Consider the following 22,911-nt stretch of genomic DNA (forward strand, 5'->3'; position numbering starts at 1 on the left):
TTATGATTTCAGGGCTGGCCTGCTCTGCATAGTAAGTTGTGTGCTAGACAGTTTCTTTCTTTATTTATTTTTTTTTTTTCGGAGCTGGGGACCGAACCCAAGGCCTGCAAGCGCTCTACCACTGAGCTAAATCCCCAACCCCACTAGACAGTTTCATAGCAAGACTACTATTCAAAATGCCAAGTACATAGCTCATCGCCAACACCAAGCTAATGGTTTTACTCGAGGGGTTCATTGTCAAGTGATCTTGTGAATGACTTGGTCATATTGGACAATGCTTGAATTCTGCAGTCTTATGTAAGTTTAAAACATGTTGGCTTTAGGAAACTTAGGCCTGAATTTTTTTCCTAGAATACCCTTTCCTTCCTCTAGTAGGGAAAGTACATAAGCAATAGGATGGCTTCTTAAGTAAAGAAATGCTTGGAAGCAAGTTTTAAATGGCCGTTTTAGATCGGGCTCATTAGTGTTCCTGCTAACATCTTGCAGGATTTTGAAAGTTCTGTTTTAGTGAATGGATATAATTGGTGACAAGGATTTTTCTCCTTAACAGTTCATATTGCAGTCTCATTAAACTTTAAGTGGAAATGATCAGAATGTTCTCACTCTGAGACTTTTTACCAAAAATAAATTCATTAGCCTGATGTGTTGGCACAAGCCTATAATCCCAGGACAGGAGATTCAGAAGTTCAAAGTCATCCTTAGCTACGCTGGGAGTTCAAGCCAGCTTGGGCTTTGAAACTGTGTCTCGGAAAAGAAATCAAAAAACAAAGAGCTCCTCCAGAAAGACAAGCAAGTGCCTGCCAGTCCCTGATTTGTGGGATTTTGTGTGTGTCGTGTTGATGGTGTTAACAAATACTTGATATGTTTTCTTATCAGTTAAAAAGTAAGTATAGTTTATAATTCTGGACATAAATTTATGTTTAAAAGGTGTGGCTCATTTGTCTCTTGCCACATAAAACAGTTGTTTAATGTTCTAAAGATGTTTATGTGTACCTGATAACTAATTGATTCTTTCTTCCTTCCCCAGGGAAATGAGGCGAGTTACCCTTTGGAAATGTGCTCACACTGTAAGTCAAACGTAATGGCGACAAGCATTTGTTTTGCTTATGAATCTGGGTGGGAGGGGGGCAGGCATAATCTCTATGATGTGTACTTGTTTCGTATCAAAGGTAGCATGCATTTAAAATGGAGAAGGCATGGAACACACGTTCTTTAAGTTAACAAGTGTAGGGAATATTTAGAAAATAGATTTCATTATTAATATATGCACAATGTTGCAATTACAGATTAAACCCCCAAATCTCTATGAACTAAGGAGGGTTCTTTTCAAAGTGAATTTGTTATCGTGTTTTTTGTTCTGGTTTGGTTTTTTGTTTGTTTGTTTGTTTTTCTATTTGTTGATCTACAACAAATTTTGTAATGTGAGTAACTGTCCCCAGAATTCCCCAAATCACTGGAGAAATGGAATTGCAAGAACACGAAAGCTGTGTTTCGTGGGCTAGACCTTGTCACATAATCGGATCAGCTGCCACCTGGACTAGAGGGAGGGGAAACAGATGTGTTAAATTTGCATTTTGCCATTTGAAAGTTGACATTTTTGGACCTTGATGGAATGGGGCAGGGTAACTGTGAAGACTAGCAGATTTCTAGAGCGAAAGTCGGTTGTCAAATACTTCTTCAGCTACTATAAATGTTTCTTTAGAAGCTTGGGGATGGCTTCTTATTTTTAATTGCATTTTACTTTATCTCTACATATGTGTGGGTGGGGCAGGGCAGGGCTCACAAGTTTGCCGAAGGGTCACTGTAAGGGTAGAGATCAGCAGTTTGTGGGGATTTTTTTCACAGAGATCTGTTCTTCTTTGCTTCTAAAATGCTAGGATTAAACGCATCCATTAGTCGGTGCCCTATTGCTGTGAAGAGAACCTTGACCATAGCAGCTCTTATAAAGGACAGCATTTCATGGGGGCTGACTTAGAGTTTCAGAGGTTTAGTCCATTGTCAAGGCAGGAGCACGGAAGCATGCAAGCATACATGTCATGCTGCTGCATGTGTAGCCGTGTGTTCTATGTCCAGGTCCCCTGGCAACAGGAATGGAGAGCCTCTGGGACGAGCATGGGTTTCCCCTCCAGTGACACACTTCCTCTGACAAAGCCATGCCTGCTACTCCTTCAAAAGCGCCACTCCCTGGAGGCCAGCCATTCAAGGCTATGTGATTATGGGGGCCATTCTTATTCACATCACCACATCATGACTGGCTATTGTAGTCTTATTACTGTGTTTGGATGTGTTTGTACATGGCCTGCCTGTGTGGTCACGGGTGCCACGGCATGTACATGAAAGTTAGAAGACAACCATAGAGTCTGTTCTTTCTTACCTGTTTTTACTCCCTCAAGCCCCTTTACCCCCTCAGTCATTTTTGCCAGTCCAGGTCTTAACTTTATTATATACATTAGATGGAAGCTTAATATTTGAAAGGCTGGATGTTAATTTAGAATTAGAGTTGTGTCTGTGGTTGCAAAGTTCTAGAGCGAGAAGCTTGACATTTACTTTGTAGTTTCCTAATTTTAGGATAGGCAGTTTCATAGTGTGGCTTATAAATGTTCTTAAAAGTTTAATGCAGAGTTGGAGAGATGGCTCAATGGTTAAGAACACTGACTACTCTTCCAGAGGTCATGAGTTCAATTCCCAGCAACCATAAGGTGGCTTACAACCATCTGTAATGGAATTTGATGCCTCTCTCCCCTCCCTCTTTCCTTCCCTTTTGTCCTCTACCATTCAAAATCAATGTCTGCACCCAGGTATAGTAGCATACATCTGTAATTCCAGCCTTTGGGTGCTGTGAAGGAGGGTTGTCATGAGTTGGAGGTCATTAGAGTATGTAATGAAACTGTGTCTCAGAAGCCTGTCAGCTAATGCGTTTGGTTTAGTTGTCTGTGGTAGAACCCTGGGTAGCACAGTCGTTCGAGGGAACATGTATGTGCACTCACAAAGGAATGGAGCACTGGTTTGATCTGCGCCAGATGAGGAGTAAGGAAGGGCCTGCTGTAGAACAGACGCTGTGCAGTGTATTTCTCTAGGCACATTTATTAAGAGAAAACCTTAGTAACACCAAGTAGCCGTTTCAGAACAGTTGGGCATCAGAAATGAAGAACACGAACGTGGATAGTCTGAGGTCTTGATAATCAGAGAACCAAAAGAAAGAAATGAAGTCTTAGTCATTTTTGTTCTAAGGACTGGTGGTGACCAGGTGGCTGATGTCCTCTTGGAAGTAAGTCAGGTCTCAGGTGAAAGGGCATTTATCAGGAAAGGGTGGGCAGGCTCTTTGGAACTGGAATGGAGACCATGGTAGGTTAAGACAGTTTGAAGCTTCTAGGGTTCCAGGTCATGCTGTTCTCAGGACAACCCCCGTTGGCCCTTTTACTATGGCTGGTTCTGTTTGCTCTGAGTCCTCTTGCTTTGGTGCTGCTTCAGTTTTGCAGTATTAAAACTGTTCTTCTCAGTTTGAATTCGTTTGTACTGTTGTGTTTTTGCAATGTTATGAAGCCAGTTTCTACTTTTGCTTTGCTCTCTAGCCCAGATCGACCTGCAGCTATGTAGGCTGGCTGTGAATTTAAGTTCCCTCTGGTTCAGCCTCCCATTGGCTCATAGGCATGTGCCACCACATCCAGCTTAGTAGTAATTCTTGGCTTTTTTGAGACAGGATTATGTGTGTATCGGGCTGGCCTTGAACTTTCTCTGTAATCAGAGAGTTGTCAGCTTCTGATCTTCCTGCCTTGACATTCCGAGTACTGGAATCACAGGCATCTGCCGGTATCCAGTTCATGAGGTATTGGTGATGTCTGGCTTTTATCCATTTGACTGTTACTTGATAATTTTTAAGTATCTAAGAATTTTAATCTAGAAGTACTGAAAGCCCACATGAGTACTTGGTTTTTAAGTTTGTGGTTCCTATCTAAAATCTGGCCGTTTTATTTTTGTTTTTAATTATGTTTATGCTTAGGTCTCTGTGTGCAAGTGTTTGGGAGATCAGAAGATGTTAGTTTCCCTGAATCTGGGGTTAGAAACAGTTGTTAGCTACCGAGATGTGGGTACTGGAATCTGGCCAGGTACTCTACAAGGGCAGGGAGTGCGCTGAGCCATCTCTCAGGCCCTAAAGAGTCTTCAAACTGTGGAGGTTTCATGTTTAAGAAAATAGACGGCTATCCATATGATAATATACCACTTTAATCTTCACATTTGTAGTAACTTCCTTTTCTTTTGTACATTTGATAGTTGATCTGTTTTGTGCAGAATATTAAACTGCTGGTCTGTAAGGACTTTTTTATTGATTAGATTATACTCACTGTGTGTAGATAGTGCCAGGTTGCAGACATCCATTTCAATCCAGTATATATTGTGCTGTATTCACATCCCCCTGTTATTTTCTCCTCCCCCTCAGTCTATCTTGCTTCTACTTTCCTGTCCTATAAACTCAAAACTGAGAGGAAGCATGCCGCTTTCTCTCCTAGTTTCCGTTATTTTGCTTACTAGTGTAATCATCCCGTTCTTTCGTAAGAGTCCTGTGGGGCTGTGTTGGGTGGCATAGCTGGGTCACCTTGGCATCCACAGTGGCTTTGCTAGTAGACACTCCCATGAGCAGCGTAGTCAAGCCCCACCCGAGTCTTTGCCAGCATTTGATTTGTTTTTATGACAGTCATTCTGACTGGTGTGAGTGGAGTTCCCCCATGGTCAAGGACATTGAACATTTTTTTCTGTGTGTGTGTGTTTGTGTGACAGTTTCATGTCATCTCTTGAAATCTTTTCATCTCATTTACCTATTTATTGATTAGCTGTTCGATATTTGTATTTGGCATTTTGTATTTTGAGTTCTTCATTTTAGATATTTATCTTCTGATAAATATATTATAGCTATCTATCTATAGATAGATCTAGCAAAGCTTTTTATCCATGTTTGCTGTTTAGAGTGTTTGAAATGTATGTTTGTTTGTTTGTTTGTTTGAGGGTTTCTCTGTATAGCCTTGGCTGTCCTGGAACTTACCTGATATGGCTTTAACAAGGAGATGCTGCCTGCCTCTGCCTCCCGTGTGCTGAGATTGAAGGCTTGGACCACCATCACCGCCTGGCCTTGAAATAATTTTTTAGTTCTAGTTTTCCTTCTGGCCAGTGTGTTTCCATAACTATTACCTCAAGAATGGAATGGCTGATTTTAAGAAATTAGTATCTATTGTCCAAATTGTAACTTATTTTTGGTTAATAATCTGAGATGTCTTACTGTTTTAGGACCACACCAGATTCCACATTGGAGAAATAAATGTTTAGTTAACTTCAGAATAAATCAGATTCATCCAGATATCATTAGTGACTAAGGCAGGGAAAATATGCCAGACTTGGTGTAGATTTTGGGGACAGAGACAAGTCTTGTTGGTTTTTCATTTGTTTACTTGCTCCCATGTGTATGAATCTGCATGCTCCAGGCAGTGTCCTTGCCTGTCTGCCTACAGGTTAGAGGACCAGGCAGTCATTTTTCTCCTTCCAAGTGTGTTCCAAAGATAGACCTCAGGCTTTGGTCGTCTTTACCTGCCAAGCCAACTTTATTTTGCAGTCAGAAAGAGGAATTCCAGTAGGACTTGTTTTTTAATGTTGCCTTTACATTTTATTGGCAAAATACGCATTTTGTATTTTTCTGAATTATCTAGACCTGACCTGTTAGATATCATGAGGATTCATTTAATCAAGAAAGTGCTTTAAAAGAAATAATATGGTTTCTAAGGTTGTAAATTTCTTATTTCAAATAGTTTTCTGTGCCTCCTATTTTTGAATATGCAGCCTTTTCTTTGGTACGGTGTTATTGTGTTTAGTAAATTCCCGGACCAGCACCCCCAGAAACATCTCTTGGTGTAGCACTGGGACAGTTCTGAAAAATTTACCGTGAATGCCATTGCCCTTGGAGACACAGTGTTTTTGTATACTTGGGATGCAAAGCCAACTCAAAGCATTGGGTATTCCTCACAAGGTGACAGGGTGACAGTTCCAGGGAACTGAAGGCAGAAGTCTGAGCATGCCTAAGGCTTCCCAGAGCTACACACACGTTGTCTGTAGTGTAGCCATCCGCTGGAAGCCTGAGAGCCTCTGCTTGCTCCTGACAGAGTTTATGTAGTTAAGGGATGTGCTTCTGGTCATAGCACAGGGTATGTAGTCAGATCTACAAGACCATTCATTCACAGTGGTCTTCAGAACAGGTTATATTTTAGCTGGAACAGATTGACCACCACATGCAACATTTCTAATATCAGGACAACGTGTAGTCACTTGGTTAGACTCTATGAATACCTTTTTGTTTTGTTTTGTTTTGTTTTGTTTTTTAACATAGCAAGGTTTTTTGTTTTTTTTTTAAAGCCATGGTCTCTAGAGTAGAGACGTTTTCTCAAATAGAGTTCTTCTTAGAAGACTTACATGCCTGACTTTTTAATTCCTTACAAGTTTCATTCATTATCTTATATCTTGATTACCCTCCAGCTCCTTCCACATTCTCTAACATATCTCACTCCTGACTTCACATCTTCCATTAAAATGAGTATTTTTACCCTACCAAGTCCATTCAGTGCTACCCCTATGTATGTGGGTTCATCACAGGGCTCTGGAGAACCTACCAGTACCAGCCATCAGTAGCTTCAGCTCAGGGTGGAGCCTCACACCCCTCCTCCATGCTGGAACTTAACTGGCTTGATCTTGAAGTTGGATTTTTTTTTTTTTTCAAAATCCAGGTTATGTTGAATAGTAAGAGAATTCTTTTGAGAGTGGAGAGAACTTGGAGTTGTGAGCATTTGGCTAAGGTAAAAGGTCTTCCCTACCAGCTGTTCCAAAGCATGGTGACAAGGACAGCCTCCTGTATTCCCTTGAAGTCAAGACCAGCTCTATTCCTGTTGGTAAAAGATTACATATAAGTAATCATAAAGGAATTAGAGTAGAAATGCAGTCCAGAAGGTGTGGGGCTTTGTGGTATAGTTAAGACAGTGTAACTCAGTTTTGACAGTCACTGAAGGTGTCCACACAGGGAGTTAGCACATATTTGAGGTGAGGCATGGGAATGTACAAATTTATCCCTGCATGTGCGTTTGCTCATGTGTGTGTAGAAACCCAAGGGAAAAAAATGCATGAATCAGTTATCAACCATGTGGGTTCTAGGGATCAAACGTAAGGCTTGGCTATAAACACCCCCACCACTGAGCCATCTTGCCAGCCCAAACCTAAAGTTTTATTACATAAAAAGTGGGTGGGAGTACCCGATGTCATCCTCGTCGGAGAAGCTGGGGCCTGGGGACTCTTTAGTGTGATGTTTTTCTAATTGATGACATCAGCTGGTTCAGGCTGTCTTAGATTTTTGTCTCCCAGGAATTCCCATAGAAAGACTAAGTACTTATAATAGCATATGGTATCCCATTTATGTCCAGCTTGATAGAATGGCCATTAAATTTTATTTTAATTTTATGTAACCTTGATTAGCCTGTAGTGCACTGTACAGAACAGGCTGGCCTCAAACTCACAGGGACCACCGTACCTGGAACCTGTTAATTTTATGTAGCTTTACACTTAGAAAAATTAATGGAAGAATTAGGCTTAAAGCCCCAGTTAGTTTTGAAAATTGATCTCATACTGAGCTATTCTTTCATTTAGCCACTAATCAAGAGATTTAAAGATCATAGGAACAAGGAAAATCCTATGTAATTAGACCAAATTTTGCAAATAATTTAAATATTTGTCCAGTAAAATTATTCTGTGGCTACTATGAGATTAGCAGGAATACACTAAGTAGGAGTAATTATTTCCAGTAGGATTTTCTTCCTCTAAGGCAGCAGCTTTCTTTCAGTTTGCAACAACCCAAAAGAAGGTTTCAAGGGGGAAACATTTTAAGACATTATTAGCTGTAGGAATGTAGCTTAAAAACCACCTCGTCATGGAGTTCAGTGGAGCATTGAGTACAGAGCGGGGCTGCAAACACAAGAGTTGGTCCACGTTGAAAATAGACAAGAATGGAACTTAAGGGTAAAGCGTGTTACAAGTAGGTTTGTGAAGAATAAAACTGAAGGATGCACCCAGGACACTTTACTGAGCTCGTAAGCGTCCTCAGTGCTGACATAAACTGTTGTCTGCCTTTAATTTAATCCTGGTATTTTGGAGGCAGAGGCAGGTAGATCTCTTGATCTAGGCCAGCTAGGGACAGTGACTGTTTATTTGTGCTACAGAGACGGCTCAGCAGTTAAGAGCAGCACGTATTGTTCCTGTGGAGACTGGAGTCGATACCCAGCATCCAAGCCAGGCAGGTCACAGCTGCCTTTAACTCTAGATCCAGGGGCTTTAACCTTACCTCTGACCTCTCAGGGTATTACACACAAATTTACACTTACTCGGAGAGAAGGAGGGAGAGAGACAAGGTGTTACCAGTTTTTAAGTCTAAACCTGGGTCTAAAACAGGTTGTTAAATATACCTAAGGAAGGGCGGCAGTAATGGACTCCAAAGCCACAGTGTTTCAAGAGAAGGGGACCATGACAGAAACAGTGCAATGGTGATCGGACTATGTTGGAGCCTTAAGGGAAAGAGAGCTTCCCTTTAAAACACTAAGAGGAACTTGACAGAGTGAGGGGGGTGGGGGAGGAGGGGACAGAAGAGAAACCCAAGATGCAGAGGTGGGTGTCTCTGAAGCATAGCCCGGAGGAGCTGGGCTGGTTAGGACCAGAAGTGGGGATTGCTGCTGCAAGGAGCAGGGCCTGGTCTCAGGCTTGGGAGCCGGCCCTCTGCAAAGCACTGCTGTGTGTTAGGGGCAGGCCCACATTCTAACAAAAGTGAAATCAAGGTCACCCATTTATTATGAATTCTTCTGCCAAACCAAGCCTTTGTTTCTGTCTTAAATAAGCCTTATTGCTGTGTATATTAAGTCTGTCTTCCGCATTTCTTTCTTTAGTCCCTCGTTAGTTTGGTAATCGGCTTGCAAGCCTGTACTTCAGTTAGGATGGTGTTGATCAACCAGTTTCTTAGAAGAGGTAGAATAGGGTGAGGAAAAAGAAAACAAGGCCAGGTAGACTGAGACAAAGCTGTATCGTATTCACATGTATGTACACACACACACACACACACACACACACACCGCACATCACTGGCACAGACTAACAATTGCACCAGTAGATAAATGGAATTACATGAAATCAACAGTGTTAGGAGAGTAAATTTTCAGGAAACTAAATCTTACTAATTTGGTGTGCTTCTGAGTCAGAATAAGGTAATAAAATCACAACCTAAACACCGTGTAGTGCGAGCCAGAGGTCAGAAGGTGATGTACTTGGGCTAATATTTGGCTTGATTCAGGGGCTAATGAATAGAGAGGGAAATGCAGATGGACAGTTCTAACAAATAAAACCAGAGAACCCTACAGTTCTTTCACAGATCAAGGGTCCACATGCGACTGAGGAAGTTTCCAGTGGGTTTTGTTCGGGGAATAGAGGTGGCATCAAGTTTCACCTCCTCATAAGCTCCCCCAATGTTGATATAGCACTGTCTTTGAGAATTTTTCTTTTCCTGGAGGTTCCTAGAGAAGAAGGGAGGAGAGAGTGGTGAGGGAAAGCCAGAGAAGAGGCAGAGCTAAGCTAAGCTGGGGCCCTCAGAGCTCACTTTGAGTTCTGGCAGTGTCTCTAAGGTGCACTTCCAGTAACTCAGTATTTCTTTCCACTAGATGGCATCCCACCAAAGGGACCCAGATATTCTACCTAAAGGACCCAGAACCAGAAATAAGCACTTCTCCAATAGGAGCCAGCAAGGAGGCAGGACGGCTCCCGCCTTCCTTCTGTCCCTAGGAGAGCTCTGAAAAAGCTTAAGCTCATTTTCCGTCTTTCGCCCAAACATCTGTGGAGAGCCCGGGAGGACTGTTTTTCTCAAACCCATTCTCCCCCTTGTCTAGGGTGGAAACTTTCTGGTCAGGGTCCAAAGACTAAAAGCATCTATGAGAATTGACTTCACGTCTCTAGATTTTAGCATAACTCTGAAAGAACACATACACAAAAACATTTTACCATTATTACCTTGTCCCCTTTAACCTGTTTCCAATCCGGAATATTCAATCCGCCATTAGCTATAAACCAAGGACTTACTTGTTCTATAGCTTTAACAAAATCTTGGGCTGTCTTTACCTTAATACCAGTGCCTTGTTGTTTGAGTAAACTCACAAGCTGATCTACGACCAATAACGAGGAACTTGTAGTTCCCATGGCTAAGACAAAACCTTTGTAGCGATACTTACTTTCAGTTTTGTCCCGTGGTCCCCAATATGTTCTGCTTCCTTGCCAGCTGGCCTTTTGGAACAATCCCATCAGGTTATCCTCTCTTTCCCTGATCTCCGTGGGACCTCCAAATGATATTCATGCCAGTGTGTGAATATCCAGCATAGGTCTGCAGGATTGAAAGAAACACATACACGGGTCATCCGTTTCCAGAGAGTGCCACCAAGGCTTAGCTCTGATCTCCTTATATACATACCCAAGGCAAAAGCTGTGGAAAACAACAAAGCAGGTGAAAATCCCCAAGCAGGAGAACAGGAAAAATCTGTGTCCTGGAAAGTCCCTGACCCAATCAGGGGCATAAACAATTTCTTAATAGCGAGGGAGAAGGTTGCCAGGGAAAGTCCTGGGCTCAAATCAGGGCCTAGAGCAGCTGCCAAGGGTGTAAACAACTTCTCGCTATAGCAGGCTAAAAGGCTCAGCAAGGGAGGGGAAACACCCCAAAGTAGGGCCCTACACTTTCCTCCTCAAGTTTGAAATTTGGCTAACAGCATGAATTGCATTTAAATTTGTAATGTATTTCTTAGGTAGCGTTTAAAGTCCTGTTAGACTGGCTGTTTTTCATTTTCCGATTGTCTACAGTTGAAACTTGTAATATGTGAAAAAGTAAGTGAATAAAACATACGGGGATATCAGCTATTCCCCATTTCCCTAAATGCTTGCAAATTTCCAGGTAAAATGATTAACTTTAAAATATAAAAGCAGCCACTAATTAGCTTCCCCCAGCAAATGCTTCCTCTCCTGGAGTTTTGGTTCCCATTTTAGTCTTTTTTTCCCTCTTTCTTGAAAATTGTGGCCTTTTATGTGAGCAGATGGGATGTGTTGGGTTGGATCTCTGCGCTGCTGTAGTAGTTTCCTTGCCTTCACCCTGGGATATTTGGATCTTCCCATGCTGTAGTGAAAGCTTTTTCTCACACTTTTGGGGATATCATGAGACAGCCCAATACTCAGACTGCCTGTAAGTGTGTCTTCCTGACACACATGAAGTTTTTCACAATTTAGGAGGGAAATATATCATCTCGGGACCCTTTGAGGCCATTCAGTGTCTTAGGATGTTTCCCTTGACACCTACCCTACAGGACTAGAGAGATTCGCCTCTTCAATGTTTCTATGATTAGCTGCTCAGAGAATTTCTATACTAAAAGCAGCCGGGTCATAGGAAACAGAAGAGACAAGCAAATGCTAAGCTAGAGGAGTAGTAGGGGAAAAAGACAAAGAAGGCTGTGGCAAACTTTCAAATGAGTATCATGTTTAAAAACAAAAACAACAGAAATCCCTGTTTAGAACAACACAGGGGAGTATGGACCATAGAGGAAGTCCAGGCCACAGGGAGAGCTTCTTGCTTACCTTCGAAGGCAGCGAGACAGCTGGGTGCATGGTATTTGCTGCTGATTAGTGAGTGACTTCCTGAGAGTAGATAATCCTTTGAGTCGTAGGTTGGGTTGTAAAAACACTAATGTGGGTTGGGGACTTAGCTCAGTGGTAGAGCGCTTGCCTAGGAAGCGCAAGACCCTGGGTTTGCTCCCCAGCTCCGAAAAATGAACCAAAAAAAAAAAAAAAAAACACTAATGTAGGGCGGGTTGGTCATGCTTCACTTTAGTCCCAGCACTTGGGAGGCAGAGGCAGGTGACTCTGAGTTTAGGCTAACCTGATCTACAGAGTGAATCCTAGGATAGTCAAGAATGCACAGAGAAACCTTGTTTTTTGTCTTTTTTGGGGATTTTGTTGTTATTGATGATGATGTTTGGGGTATGAATGGGGCAAAAACAAACTGTCTATCTTTCTCCCTCCCTCTTTCCTTCCCTCCCTTCCTCTCTGTATGTACGTAAAGCACAGATCTGACTTCAGTGGGAATATAGTTTATTCTCTATTCTCTATATAAACACAACTGGCTGTAGTTCAGGAACAGAGAATTAGGATACCGAGCACATTCACTATTCAATTCTTTTCTTCATAGCTACAAAGCAAAAGCAAGTTAGAAAATTAATGTATTTACCAAATATATTGCTGAAGATCCGTGGTAGATGGGTTACTATAAAGTATTCGATGCTGTCTGTTGATAGATAATCTGTAGCTCGTGGGTTCCTGGAAGCCAGTGATCTGCTGAATTAACGGACCCCAAACGGGACTGTCAGTAGGGCGTTAGGTCAGGGACAGAGATAGATGGTAAGTGGTTATTAAAGTCTAAGATATTTAGACTGTACCTGGAATATACTAAAAGTGTAGAGTCATGAAGTTTTAATCAGTCAGCTCCTTTTTAAAGAAATCTTTAGCATAAGTGTGGCATTCACTTCAGTTCACCATAATTTATATTTAATAGATAAGCTATTTAAAAAAATCTACGCTCAGGAGGCAGAGCCAAGCAGATCTCTGAGCTCAAGGCTACATAGTGAAACCTTGTCTCAGAAGAGCATCTTTCTCTTTTGAAAGAAAATTTAATCTTTTCAAAGCTATTCTTTTAAAAGGTGGCAAAGTTACTGCCCACAGTTTGTTGAAACATTGAGAAGCACAATAGATTGAAGACTATTTTCCTTTTTTTTAAAGGAAGAATGGGATGTTTGAAAGGTGGTATCTATCGGATGTTGAAATATGCTTCAGTACTTATGCAAATGATCTATGACTATGCCACATACTGAAGGAAGGGTGCTAACAGGATTGAGTTCAGTCTGTTACAGAGCTGTCTGCATGGATGGTAGATTTGTTAACCTACCATTTCAAAAAGTGAAGTCATGTTTGATGTGTTACTCTGCAGCTTGTTTCGTCCACTGCTGGCCATAGGAGGCAGTGCTTCTGTGGAGATGGTAGTCACACCGCCTTACACAGTGCATTAAGAGAACTAAATTTCCTGTTTCGCTTTCCAAGTGTGTGTTGTCTTATCTTCAAATGCTCTTTTTCTCGTTTTGTCCTCCACCCCCAGGCACTGTTCACTGTTCATGGTTTTGCCTTCCAAACTGGCTTTAAATATTCTAGGTAATTAGGGCAGGCGCCATGCTTTTGAAATGAGACTTTTCTGTCTTCCCTCAGAGAAGTAGTACATACACCAGCGTGCACTCTGTTACTCCTCTGAAGAGTGCTAGGCAGTGCAGTCCGCTGTAATTCCCAGCTGCCACTGTGAACACCCTGTTCTGCCGTGTGCTCCGTTGTAGAGGCCTCGGGCATAATTTACCAGATTACATGATGTGCTTCACTGTGTATCACAGAGCAGGCTTGGAGAGTTAGGGGACTTTGGCTCTGCTGTCGACTGAAGTGTATTTGTTTGGAGCATTTTTAAGGTGCGTGAGGCCAACTGTGATGGCCATTAGATTTGTTGTGTGCATCCCCGCAGGTTGGTTGGGGTTTTATGGCATCTGTAAGTTCTGGAGCATCAGTACCGGGAGAAGTCTCCACACACCCATACGTTTGCATGTTTACTGACATTACTCTGCTCCTTTTGACATTACTACAGTAGATGTTAGTGGTGGTCGCGTGGTCTGTACTTTAGTACTGCAGGTGGTTTTTGCAGTATCCATCTGAATATGGTCTTATATTTTAAACGCACACTTTAATGAAGATGTAGATAAAGGTGCCATGGGGCACAGCAGACATGACTCAGCCTGTGTCACGGTCTCCATGATCCGCTTGGTAAAGCAGCGTCACCTTGGGGTAGTTGGCTGCCTGGCGTGCTGTTGGCACTCACCGGATGGGAGGAACAGACAAATGCCGCTGAAGGAGAGGAAGCACTTCCTGTACTTACTGACAAGAAATTTGAAGCTTCTGAGATCAAACTGAAAATTAAAGTTTTGCCGCTTTCTTCATTTGCTTTTAGTCGATGCTGATGAGATTAAAAGGCTAGGAAAGAGATTCAAGAAGCTTGACTTGGACAACTCTGGTTCTTTGAGCGTGGAGGAGTTCATGTCTCTGCCTGAGTTACAACAGAACCCTTTAGTACAGCGGGTCATAGATATATTCGACACAGACGGGAATGGAGAAGTGGACTTCAAAGGTAACGGTCATTTTGTTTTTAAAGTTGTCTTAAAGCACTCTTCATCAGAATGAAACTAGAATTTTTTAAGGTGTCTCTATCTTTGGTGGTCTTATAAAGATTATGGTAAAACGCTAAAGTCTGTTACATCTAGATTTTTATTATTCTTTACTTTTGCTTCATAAGTTATCAGGAGATCTATTACAGTGTAATCTACTACAAAAAGGAACATTGCCTATTTCCTTGTTTTAAGAAAATTTCCTTACTCAAGGACAGCTTAACGATATTAAAAACTGTGTTTTTTTTCTTGTTTCTTTATATTATTTTAAAGACTGAGACCTGTACTGATCTGCTTTATTTTAGCCAGACACCAAGGAATCTTTGGTGCAAATATTGATTAATTTATATATAATTTTATATTTGATCTTACACTTCTAGATAACGTATAACTAGTATTTTCAGTGTTCTTGTTTTTTATTTGTTTATAAATTATTGTTTGCCAAGTAGTAAAGAAATTACTTTTCAAGAACTTTCCAACAGTGTATTTACATGATTTTAAAATTTGGAATGGAAACAAAATAATTTTTGTTTTGTTAAAATAATGTAGTCTTGCTTATCATAGTCTAAAGAAATTGATTAAATAAATGTCCTTAAAGAGTGTTTTTGAGTATTAATGGCTCACAGGCCTTAACACATAATTCAAATTGGTTAATCTTGACAACTCAAATTAAAAATTAAATAAAATGAAATAATTGTTTGGAGCCTTAAAAAAAATGACAATATTGGAGGCCAGAGAGATGGCTCAGGGGTTAAGAGCACTAACTGCTCTTCCAGAGGTCCTGAGTTCAATCCCCAGCATCCACAACCATCTCTAATGAGATCTGATGCACTCTTCTGGTGAAGCCAGAATATATATGTACATAAAATAAATACTTTTTAAAAATTAGCATTTTTGATTTTTCATTACTTTTAATACTTTGTACAAGAAATAGGCTTTTGAATGTTGCATTTCTTTTTTTTTTTTTTTTTTTTTTTTTTTTTGGGAGCTGGGGACCGAACCCAGGGCCTTGCGCTTCCTAGGCAAGCGCTCTACCACTGAGCTAAATCCCCAACCCCGAATGTTGCATTTCTTTATAAAAATTAAAAGTTGTGATTTGTAAATATTTTCAACTTCTATTTAGAATTCATTGAAGGAGTCTCTCAGTTCAGTGTCAAAGGCGATAAGGAACAGAAGTTGAGGTGTAAGTATTTTCCTCCTTAAACTGCCGCTCCACATTGTAATTCAGACTTCTAAAACCATTTTAAGACCCTTTAGTCACAGTAGGAGTCATCCATGATGTTTGCAGCTAGCATATTTGAATGCTGTGTCACCGTTAGTGATATAGTGGGAAGACATGTTTCTGAGACCAGGCGCACACAGGCTGGAAGCAGTGCTAGTCATCTCACTCTGTCGCTTAACCTTGTAGTCAGCTGTCAGTCAGACATAGGTAGCGTCTGTACTTTAAAAAGTGCCATCTTCATGTCCGGTAATACTGTTTTTCATTTTAAGTATTTGTTGTTTGTCCTTTAATTGCAGTGATTTCCCCCCTTTTTTTCCAGTCGCTTTCCGTATCTACGACATGGATAAAGACGGCTATATTTCCAATGGAGAGCTCTTCCAGGTGTTGAAGATGATGGTGGGCAACAACCTGAAAGATACGCAGTTACAGCAGATTGTAGACAAAACCATAATAAACGCAGATAAGGACGGGGACGGGAGAATATCCTTTGAGGAGTTCTGTGCTGTAAGTGAGAGGCTGACTGCTCTATTAACACTTTTAACGCACTCAAGGACAGTTTACCAGACGGTTTTATCAGCATGCTTTGCTTTGAAATTCATTTCAGTTTTGTCTAATTGCCCCACATTCAAGTTTTGGAGTATGTTTTAAGCACTGATAATTAAAAGCTGCTCTTCTCAAGAGTTAGTACACACACAGTCAGATAACGGGCCTCGGAAATGGCACCAGCAACTGTGGGCGATGGGAATCTCGTGTATGTGGAGGCTGGAGGGCAACAGCAGGTTTCTGCCTCCTGTGCAGCTAATTATTTTGCCCTCTTCCCCCACTAAACCTAAAGCTCACTATTTCTGCTGGACGACCTGGCCTGCAAGCCCCATGACCTTATGACTGTCTCATCTGTGCAGCCGAATCAGTAGATGCTGCCACACCCAGCTTTTTATGTGGATTCTAACTTAGGTCCTCAAGCTTAATGGCAGACTTTTTACCAGCACAGCTGTCTCCTCACAGGCCCAGTCATTTACTTGTTGGTAGCCTCTAGAAATTACAACTGGGACATGCTTTAAGGTTCGCTCAAAACCGTGCCTGTTCCTCTGACAATAACGTCTTGGAGAAGACTTGCCCACCACCATGCAGGAGGCCCTGGGTCAGGGCACATCCAGTACTGCAAGGAACAACAACAACAACAAAATCATCCATAACGTGCTTGAAAATGCTTTGCTGGTGGCACTAGAGAGGTGGCTCAGTGGTGAAGAGCAGCGGCTCTGTTCTGGAGGACACTCTTCAGAGGAGAGCATCTGCTTTCAGTTCCCAGCACCCACATGGCTGCTCACCCCGCCTGTAACTACAGTTCAGAGCTCCTGACACCTCCACACACTCGGCCAGTGGACATAAAATAAATTACATATCAATATTAAAAAAATGCTTCTGTGAAAAAGAGCCCGCCTTATATATCTGTTATACTTTTGGTAAAGTAGTATTCTACTTTGCTTTCTATCGACTGATAAAAAACAATGGCCAAAAGCTGAGCTGTAATCTACGGTGGAGAAATTGGGGCCTGAGCTCAAGGCAGGAACCTGTAGGCAGGAGCTGTTCCCCATGGCTTGTTTCAGTACCCCCACCTGCCCAGGAGTGGCACCATTCACAGTGGGTTGGGCCCTCCCACATCAGTCATCAGTCATCAGTCAAAGTGCTGCACAGACTGGCCCGTGGCCAATCCGATGGAGGCGTTTCCTCAGTTAAGGTTCCTCTTCCCAGGAGATTCTAGCCTGAGTCAAGTTGACCCCCCCAAGAAAGAAGGATGTGATTTCCATACAAAAAAACCTGTTTTTGTCTCTTGCAGGTTGTAGGTGGCCTAGATATCCACAAAAAGATGGTGGTGGATGTGTGACTCTTTGAAGACTCTACCACCCAGCACTTTTGCTTTCTTCTCCATCTCTGAAGATCTGCTCAAGACGTCCAGCAATGCTCTCTGTGTGTGTAAATGGAAGTATTTTTCTCTGTGAAGCCACATTTTCCAACATGAGCCTCATGAAGCCAACGAAGTGTTATTGAACTCCTACCCTCTCAATAACTCAGTGTAGCACTTTCAAGTTTGAGGGGCAGCAGCATGAAAAGAGCATATCAGTATGGTGGAGAAAGGGAAGGGGTGGCTCTTTAATTTATTTTTCTTCATCTTTTATAACAAGAAAGTATCTATATATACATATGTAAATATTTATATATAGATATATGTAGCTTTCTATATATTTAGTAGGTTGGCTTTAATTTAATATACTTGATTCAGAAACAAAATGTTAGAGTACAAAAGTGCCAAGCAGAACATATACCATCCTTACTTTTATTTCACACGGTTTTATATGTAGATAGAGGATTGTACAATTCGCGCCAGGTATTAGGCCAGCTAGTTTCCTTTCTCTGTGCTTTCTCCTTTGAGAGATTGACAAAGCATTTGTTAATGCCCTATTATTTACCTTAATTACACTTTTGTAACGAGTCTGTAACTTTATTTATATCTCTGAGTATCTTTCCAGGGACTGTGTCTTACTGCCGAGCAGCGTTTAATCCATCTCTGTTGGAGGTCTAGTTCAGTGCTGTTGCCAAGAGTGGGTTCTTGTGTCCATAGAACTGCATACCCTGTGGCTGCTTCAGGCTGATACTTTTTAAGTAGTCGCTGTTAATTTTATTAAGCGTCCCTGAGGAAAAATGTAATTAGCAGTTGTGATTTTATCAAGGTCAGAAGTTTTCTGAGGCAGTCATGACTTTTTTAAACGTTATTATTTAGTGAAGAAAATCCAAAGCAGTCATGCAATGGCTTAAAACATCCTTGTTTCGTTGTACACAAGGAAACACTTGTCACTAAACTACAAATCCTGGGTTTATTCATGCATTTCAAAAGACAGTTAACCGGAAAAAAAGTCAACTGATACTTAAAGAGCACATATTTCTGTAAAATCCCGTTTGTGGTTAAAATGGGGGAGTATCCTGCTAATCTATATGCCGTTGGAGAGCAGATTTTGCCCACATTTACATTTTTAAAATTTCTTTGCCAGATAGAAGGCAAGATAGCACATGATGGATTTTGTTGTTTTGCCTGCACAACTAGCAATGGCTGATGATGTAATAGATTTGTGTGACGTAAAAGTACGTCATGGTCTACCACATGACGTTATCCCTTCCCTTCTCTGCAAAGGTACTGGAAGAGAGACATTCTGGATAGTTTTATATGGCAGTCTTCCCTATACAGTTTTTCTATATAAATTGGTTTTGTAATCATGAGTGGTAAAGGGCGGGTCGAATCGAGGTGAGGGAATATTAAATAGAGTACACCTGCCTGCCACCGCTGTCCCCTCAACTGAGTGCTGCACACCATGGGCTCTGTCTGTGAGAGAAAAATCCCGGTGCTTGGTGTCTTTGCATGACATGGAGTTTTGCATGTAGATCAATTTAAAATGTACCTCTTGTTTACATAATTTGCATAATTTTAAAAGATGATGTTGCCAAACTTTGGAAATGTTAATACTCAAAATGAAAATCTCCACTCCATGTAACTACTTTCTCCCTCTGGATCAGCACATGGCTTGCAATCCCAGCCAGTGGTGTGATCTGTCCCAGTGTCAACCGCCATGTGCTCTGCTTCAGGAGGGACTGACTAGTCTTTTGTGAATTTTTTTGTACATAATTATTTGTTACAAATATTTTAGCAAATGCTTTCTATATCTCTTGCTTGTGCATATCTTGGCTGGCGTTGTGGAAAAAAATAGTGCAAACTATTTCCTTACTGGGGAATGAAGGGGTTTCTTTTTTAGTTTGTGTGAGGGAGGTGGGGAGGGCATGGTTTATGTTGAATGTTTAAATTTTCTTCTGCATGATACATGTCATGTTGTGAAATCTTTAGAGAACTTCATACTGTATGAGTAAGAAAATAAAATATTTGAAACTTGGCTTGAATGTATTTGTTAGCTTGTATTTGTAGCAGGTGTACTGCTACAGTTGATAATCCTGTCCAGGCTTTTAGGGTTTTAAAAACTTGGATAAATGTTTTGTTGTTCTGAACCATAGACTACAGGTGACATAAGTTGTTTTATCTGGAATAAACAAGGCTAAATGTTGCAAAGCCCTGAGACTCCACTGCCCTGACCTGGGCCTATTACAAGTGCCTTGAGAGTGTGGCCTGCTTCTCACACCTGTACAGCGACCCATACCCAGTAACCAATGCCATGATACATTTGCTCACCTGTGTGCAGGCTCTTGGGTTTCCTTCACCCAGACTCAACAGCATTCATCGCTTCTTCCCCGCCTTTGTCTTCCTGGTTATAAAGACGTTTTAGTCATTTGCTTGTTTTGCACAAATCTAGGTTTTCAGAGCATCGCCTGGGCATCTCCGGTTGTTCATTAAAGTATTTAGTGAGTGAGTATGTGGCTCCTAGATAACACGTGTGCCGATTTCATTTATTTTTCTTGCCAACGTCTCGCTAACAAACTGGCCTTGAGTTTCTGTAATCCTGCCTCAGCTTTCTGAGTGCTGGGATTATTGAACTTTTTATAACTAACATGAAAATTTGAGGCTTTTTTTTTCAGACAACGTTTCTCTGTGTAGCTCTGGCTATCCTAGAACTTGCTTTGTAGACCAGAATAGCCTGGAAGTCAAGGGATTGCCCCTGCATCTGCCTCCCTAATGCTAGGATGGATTAGAAGTGTGTACCGTCATGCCTGTGTACCGCCACGCCCAACCTACTTGTGACACTTAAAACTACAAAACCCTTGTGTACTCAGCATTGTAATGGTTGGATGCTTGTGCCAGGTAAATGATGCCCCAGCAAAGTGCGTTTAGGTTGGTGGGTATGTTTACACCAAGATTTGTATTCAAGGGTTTCAAGGTCATGTGCATTAAACTGAGTGGCTGCTTTAGAGGATTGGAAGAGAAAATGGCTATTCAGTGTGAAATGAAAATTCTTTTAAGAGTAGAAGAAAATACTTGTAAACTATATAGGAAAAAAGTAATCCAACCCAAAGATCTACAGAACAGCAATAAAACACCTACTTAAAATATGGGTAAAGGACTTGAGTAGACATTAGTGCAGACACACAAGTGGTCCCTAAACACAGGAAGTGATGTTCAATAGCACTGTCCTTAAGGAAATGCAAATGCACGTCACCGAGAGATCCACAAGCATTAGGCTGTATTACTGTTCTTTCTCATCCCCAAAGCAAGAAAAATCGTATCAAAAGACAGTTGGGCCACCTCTTTGTTACTAGTGAAGTCGCAGGGACACAGTTCACAGCCAAAGGCTGGAAGCAGTCCAAGTATTCTGTAGAGGAATGGGTAATCGAACACATGCTCTAACATGAACAGTTGTTAAGCGAGACCGCTCCACTCCCATGTTGATGGGATAATGATGTTTCTAGAGACAAATACCGAACAGTTTGTGCCAAGGGCAACAGGGAGAAATGGAGTTGGTGTTAAAATCTTGTTCGGAGCTTAGGAGGCAGCATTCTCAGGGTGGTTGCACATTACAGTTAAGCTGTATTAATATCTACCAGTTACAAGTTAGGAAAACTAAGAAAGCATTTTTCCTGTGCAGAATGTTTTAGAAAGGTGCAGACAGGAGGGTAAAGATTTACTTCCTTGATAGTTCTCAGAGTGTACAAAATTAGATCCCCTACATTCCAGACTCACACTGATTTAGAGCTTCTAGGTCTTAATGCAATCCTTCATTCCCTATCCCCTAACAAAATCAAATGGCACGGTTCTCTGAAAGTTTCTGGTGATTGTGGTTTCTATGGCCAAATAAGCAGTGTTTCTCCAAGGTAAGTATTTTACACATAATAGGTACTTTGTAACTTACTGAATGGCTATGGACACTTTGAAAAATTTAACACTGTACTGCCCCAGTCATAACAAGGCTCTTGGAATGGAACAATTGAGCCTTTCTCCACATACCTGACAGTCCTTAACTTCCACCCTTATCCCTAGTGCTGAGAGTTGGAGCCCAAATCTGGGCTACCTAGGAATCCTCGAATTATACCATGGCTTTATCTAAGAAAATTCCTTTCTCTTTTAACCCAGCCTAAGTACTAATGAGTGAAGCACAGTGAGAGTTGTGATAGACGCAGAGGATCCAAGACTGTGTAGCTTTATAGCTAACAGACGAGTCCAACAGCAGGCAATGCCACAGACACCAGTGAGCTTTCAGGCTGGCTACACTGGACTGACATAAGGTATTAAGGGAGTTATTTGGTCCAGGTTAGTATTAACTACAAGTAAGACGCATGCATGCATGCATTCATTCATTCACTCACTCATTTATTCGTATTCCAAGAGTTACTCTCTAGCACGGTACCCCTTTTGAGTGCAGGGTAGTACTCAGGAGGGAAGAATACAAATACTGCAATTTAACAGAATCTAAACCTCAGGAAAAAATTACATTCTTAACTCTGCCCCAATTCCTTAGAATTAAACCCAGACACTGACTGTTACCTAGCTATGGTCACTTCAGACACTTAGAAAGGTATTAAATACACAGACCTCACTTCCAGAAAAGCACATGGTAACAGTCATCACAGTTTTGAGTATCTCACTGGGCAGAGTGACGGTGGGTCTGTACCTCTTAAATGCTCTACAGGCTCCACAGTGTCCCAATATGTCACCCTTTCAGCGAGGCCTGGTGATACTAAACGTTCTCCTTTGCTGAGACAATCCAGCACTACACTGTGGGTAGACGGTACATCCAGAGTCCAGAGCAGTCTGGACAGCAGCACCTCCTCCTGCCCGGAGAACCGACGCTTAACAAAACCACTCCCAAGCAGGGCTCGACAGCTCACATTTGTAACCCTGGCACATGCCAAGTTGAGGCATCAGACCGACCCAAGAACTGACCCAAGCTTGAAGCAAGCTGGCCGATATTGTGAGTTGCAGGCCAGCCCGGAATACACATTTTTTCCTCAAAAAACAGACAGGAGAGATTTCTCACTGTTTATGAGCACTTGCTGCTCCTCCAGAGGACTGCAGTTTAATACCCACTGCCCACATCTCAGTCTCAACCATCTGTAGCTCCAGCTCCAGGGGACATCTACACACAGGGTAGGCATACACACATAATGCACACATGTCCACACAATAAAAATAAAAGCTGTGCTGGATACGGAGGCATACAACCTGAATCCCAGCACTCAGGAGGCAGGAACAGGATTTCTGTGGGTTCAAGGCTCGTCAGGGCTACACAGTAATGCCCTACCTTCAAACAAACACACACCCTCTTTATGAGATCTGGTTCAGTGGTTAAGAGCACTTTTGACCTTTTGCAGAGGACCTGGGTTCAGTTCCCAGAAAACATGGGGATCCACAAC

At 41.7% G+C, this 22,911-nt stretch overlaps 1 protein-coding gene and 1 long non-coding RNA gene across 3 annotated transcripts in view; one reads left to right on the forward strand and one right to left on the reverse strand.

Annotated features, from left to right (window-relative positions):
* Nucleotides 1-19,673, forward strand: part of Ppp3r1 (protein phosphatase 3, regulatory subunit B, alpha) — a 38,041-nt gene extending 18,368 nt beyond the window's left edge. Inside the window, 5 exon segments of the mRNA NM_017309.3 lie at nt 1,028-1,067; nt 14,132-14,308; nt 15,469-15,528; nt 15,887-16,071; nt 17,405-19,673. Coding sequence (NP_059005.1) covers nt 1,028-1,067; nt 14,132-14,308; nt 15,469-15,528; nt 15,887-16,071; nt 17,405-17,452 — 510 coding nt within the window. The 3' untranslated portion in view covers nt 17,453-19,673.
* On the reverse strand, nt 3,065-10,494 carry LOC134481791 (uncharacterized). 2 transcript variants are annotated; one of them, XR_015637155.1, is made up of 2 exons: nt 10,290-10,493; nt 3,065-6,920 (listed from the first exon to the last, which is right to left on the reverse strand). It is a non-coding gene; the product is annotated as an uncharacterized LOC134481791 (long non-coding RNA). The 2 variants fall into 2 exon arrangements; XR_015637154.1 differs by lacking the exon at nt 3,065-6,920 and adding an exon at nt 9,079-9,581 and having other exon boundaries at nt 10,290-10,494.
* Nucleotides 19,674-22,911: the final 3,238 nt, after the last annotated feature.

The sequence above is a fragment of the Rattus norvegicus genome, chromosome 14, assembly GCF_021556685.1.
Source record: "Rattus norvegicus strain SHRSP/BbbUtx chromosome 14, alternate assembly SHRSP_T2T, whole genome shotgun sequence".
NCBI lineage: Eukaryota > Metazoa > Chordata > Mammalia > Rodentia > Muridae > Rattus > Rattus norvegicus.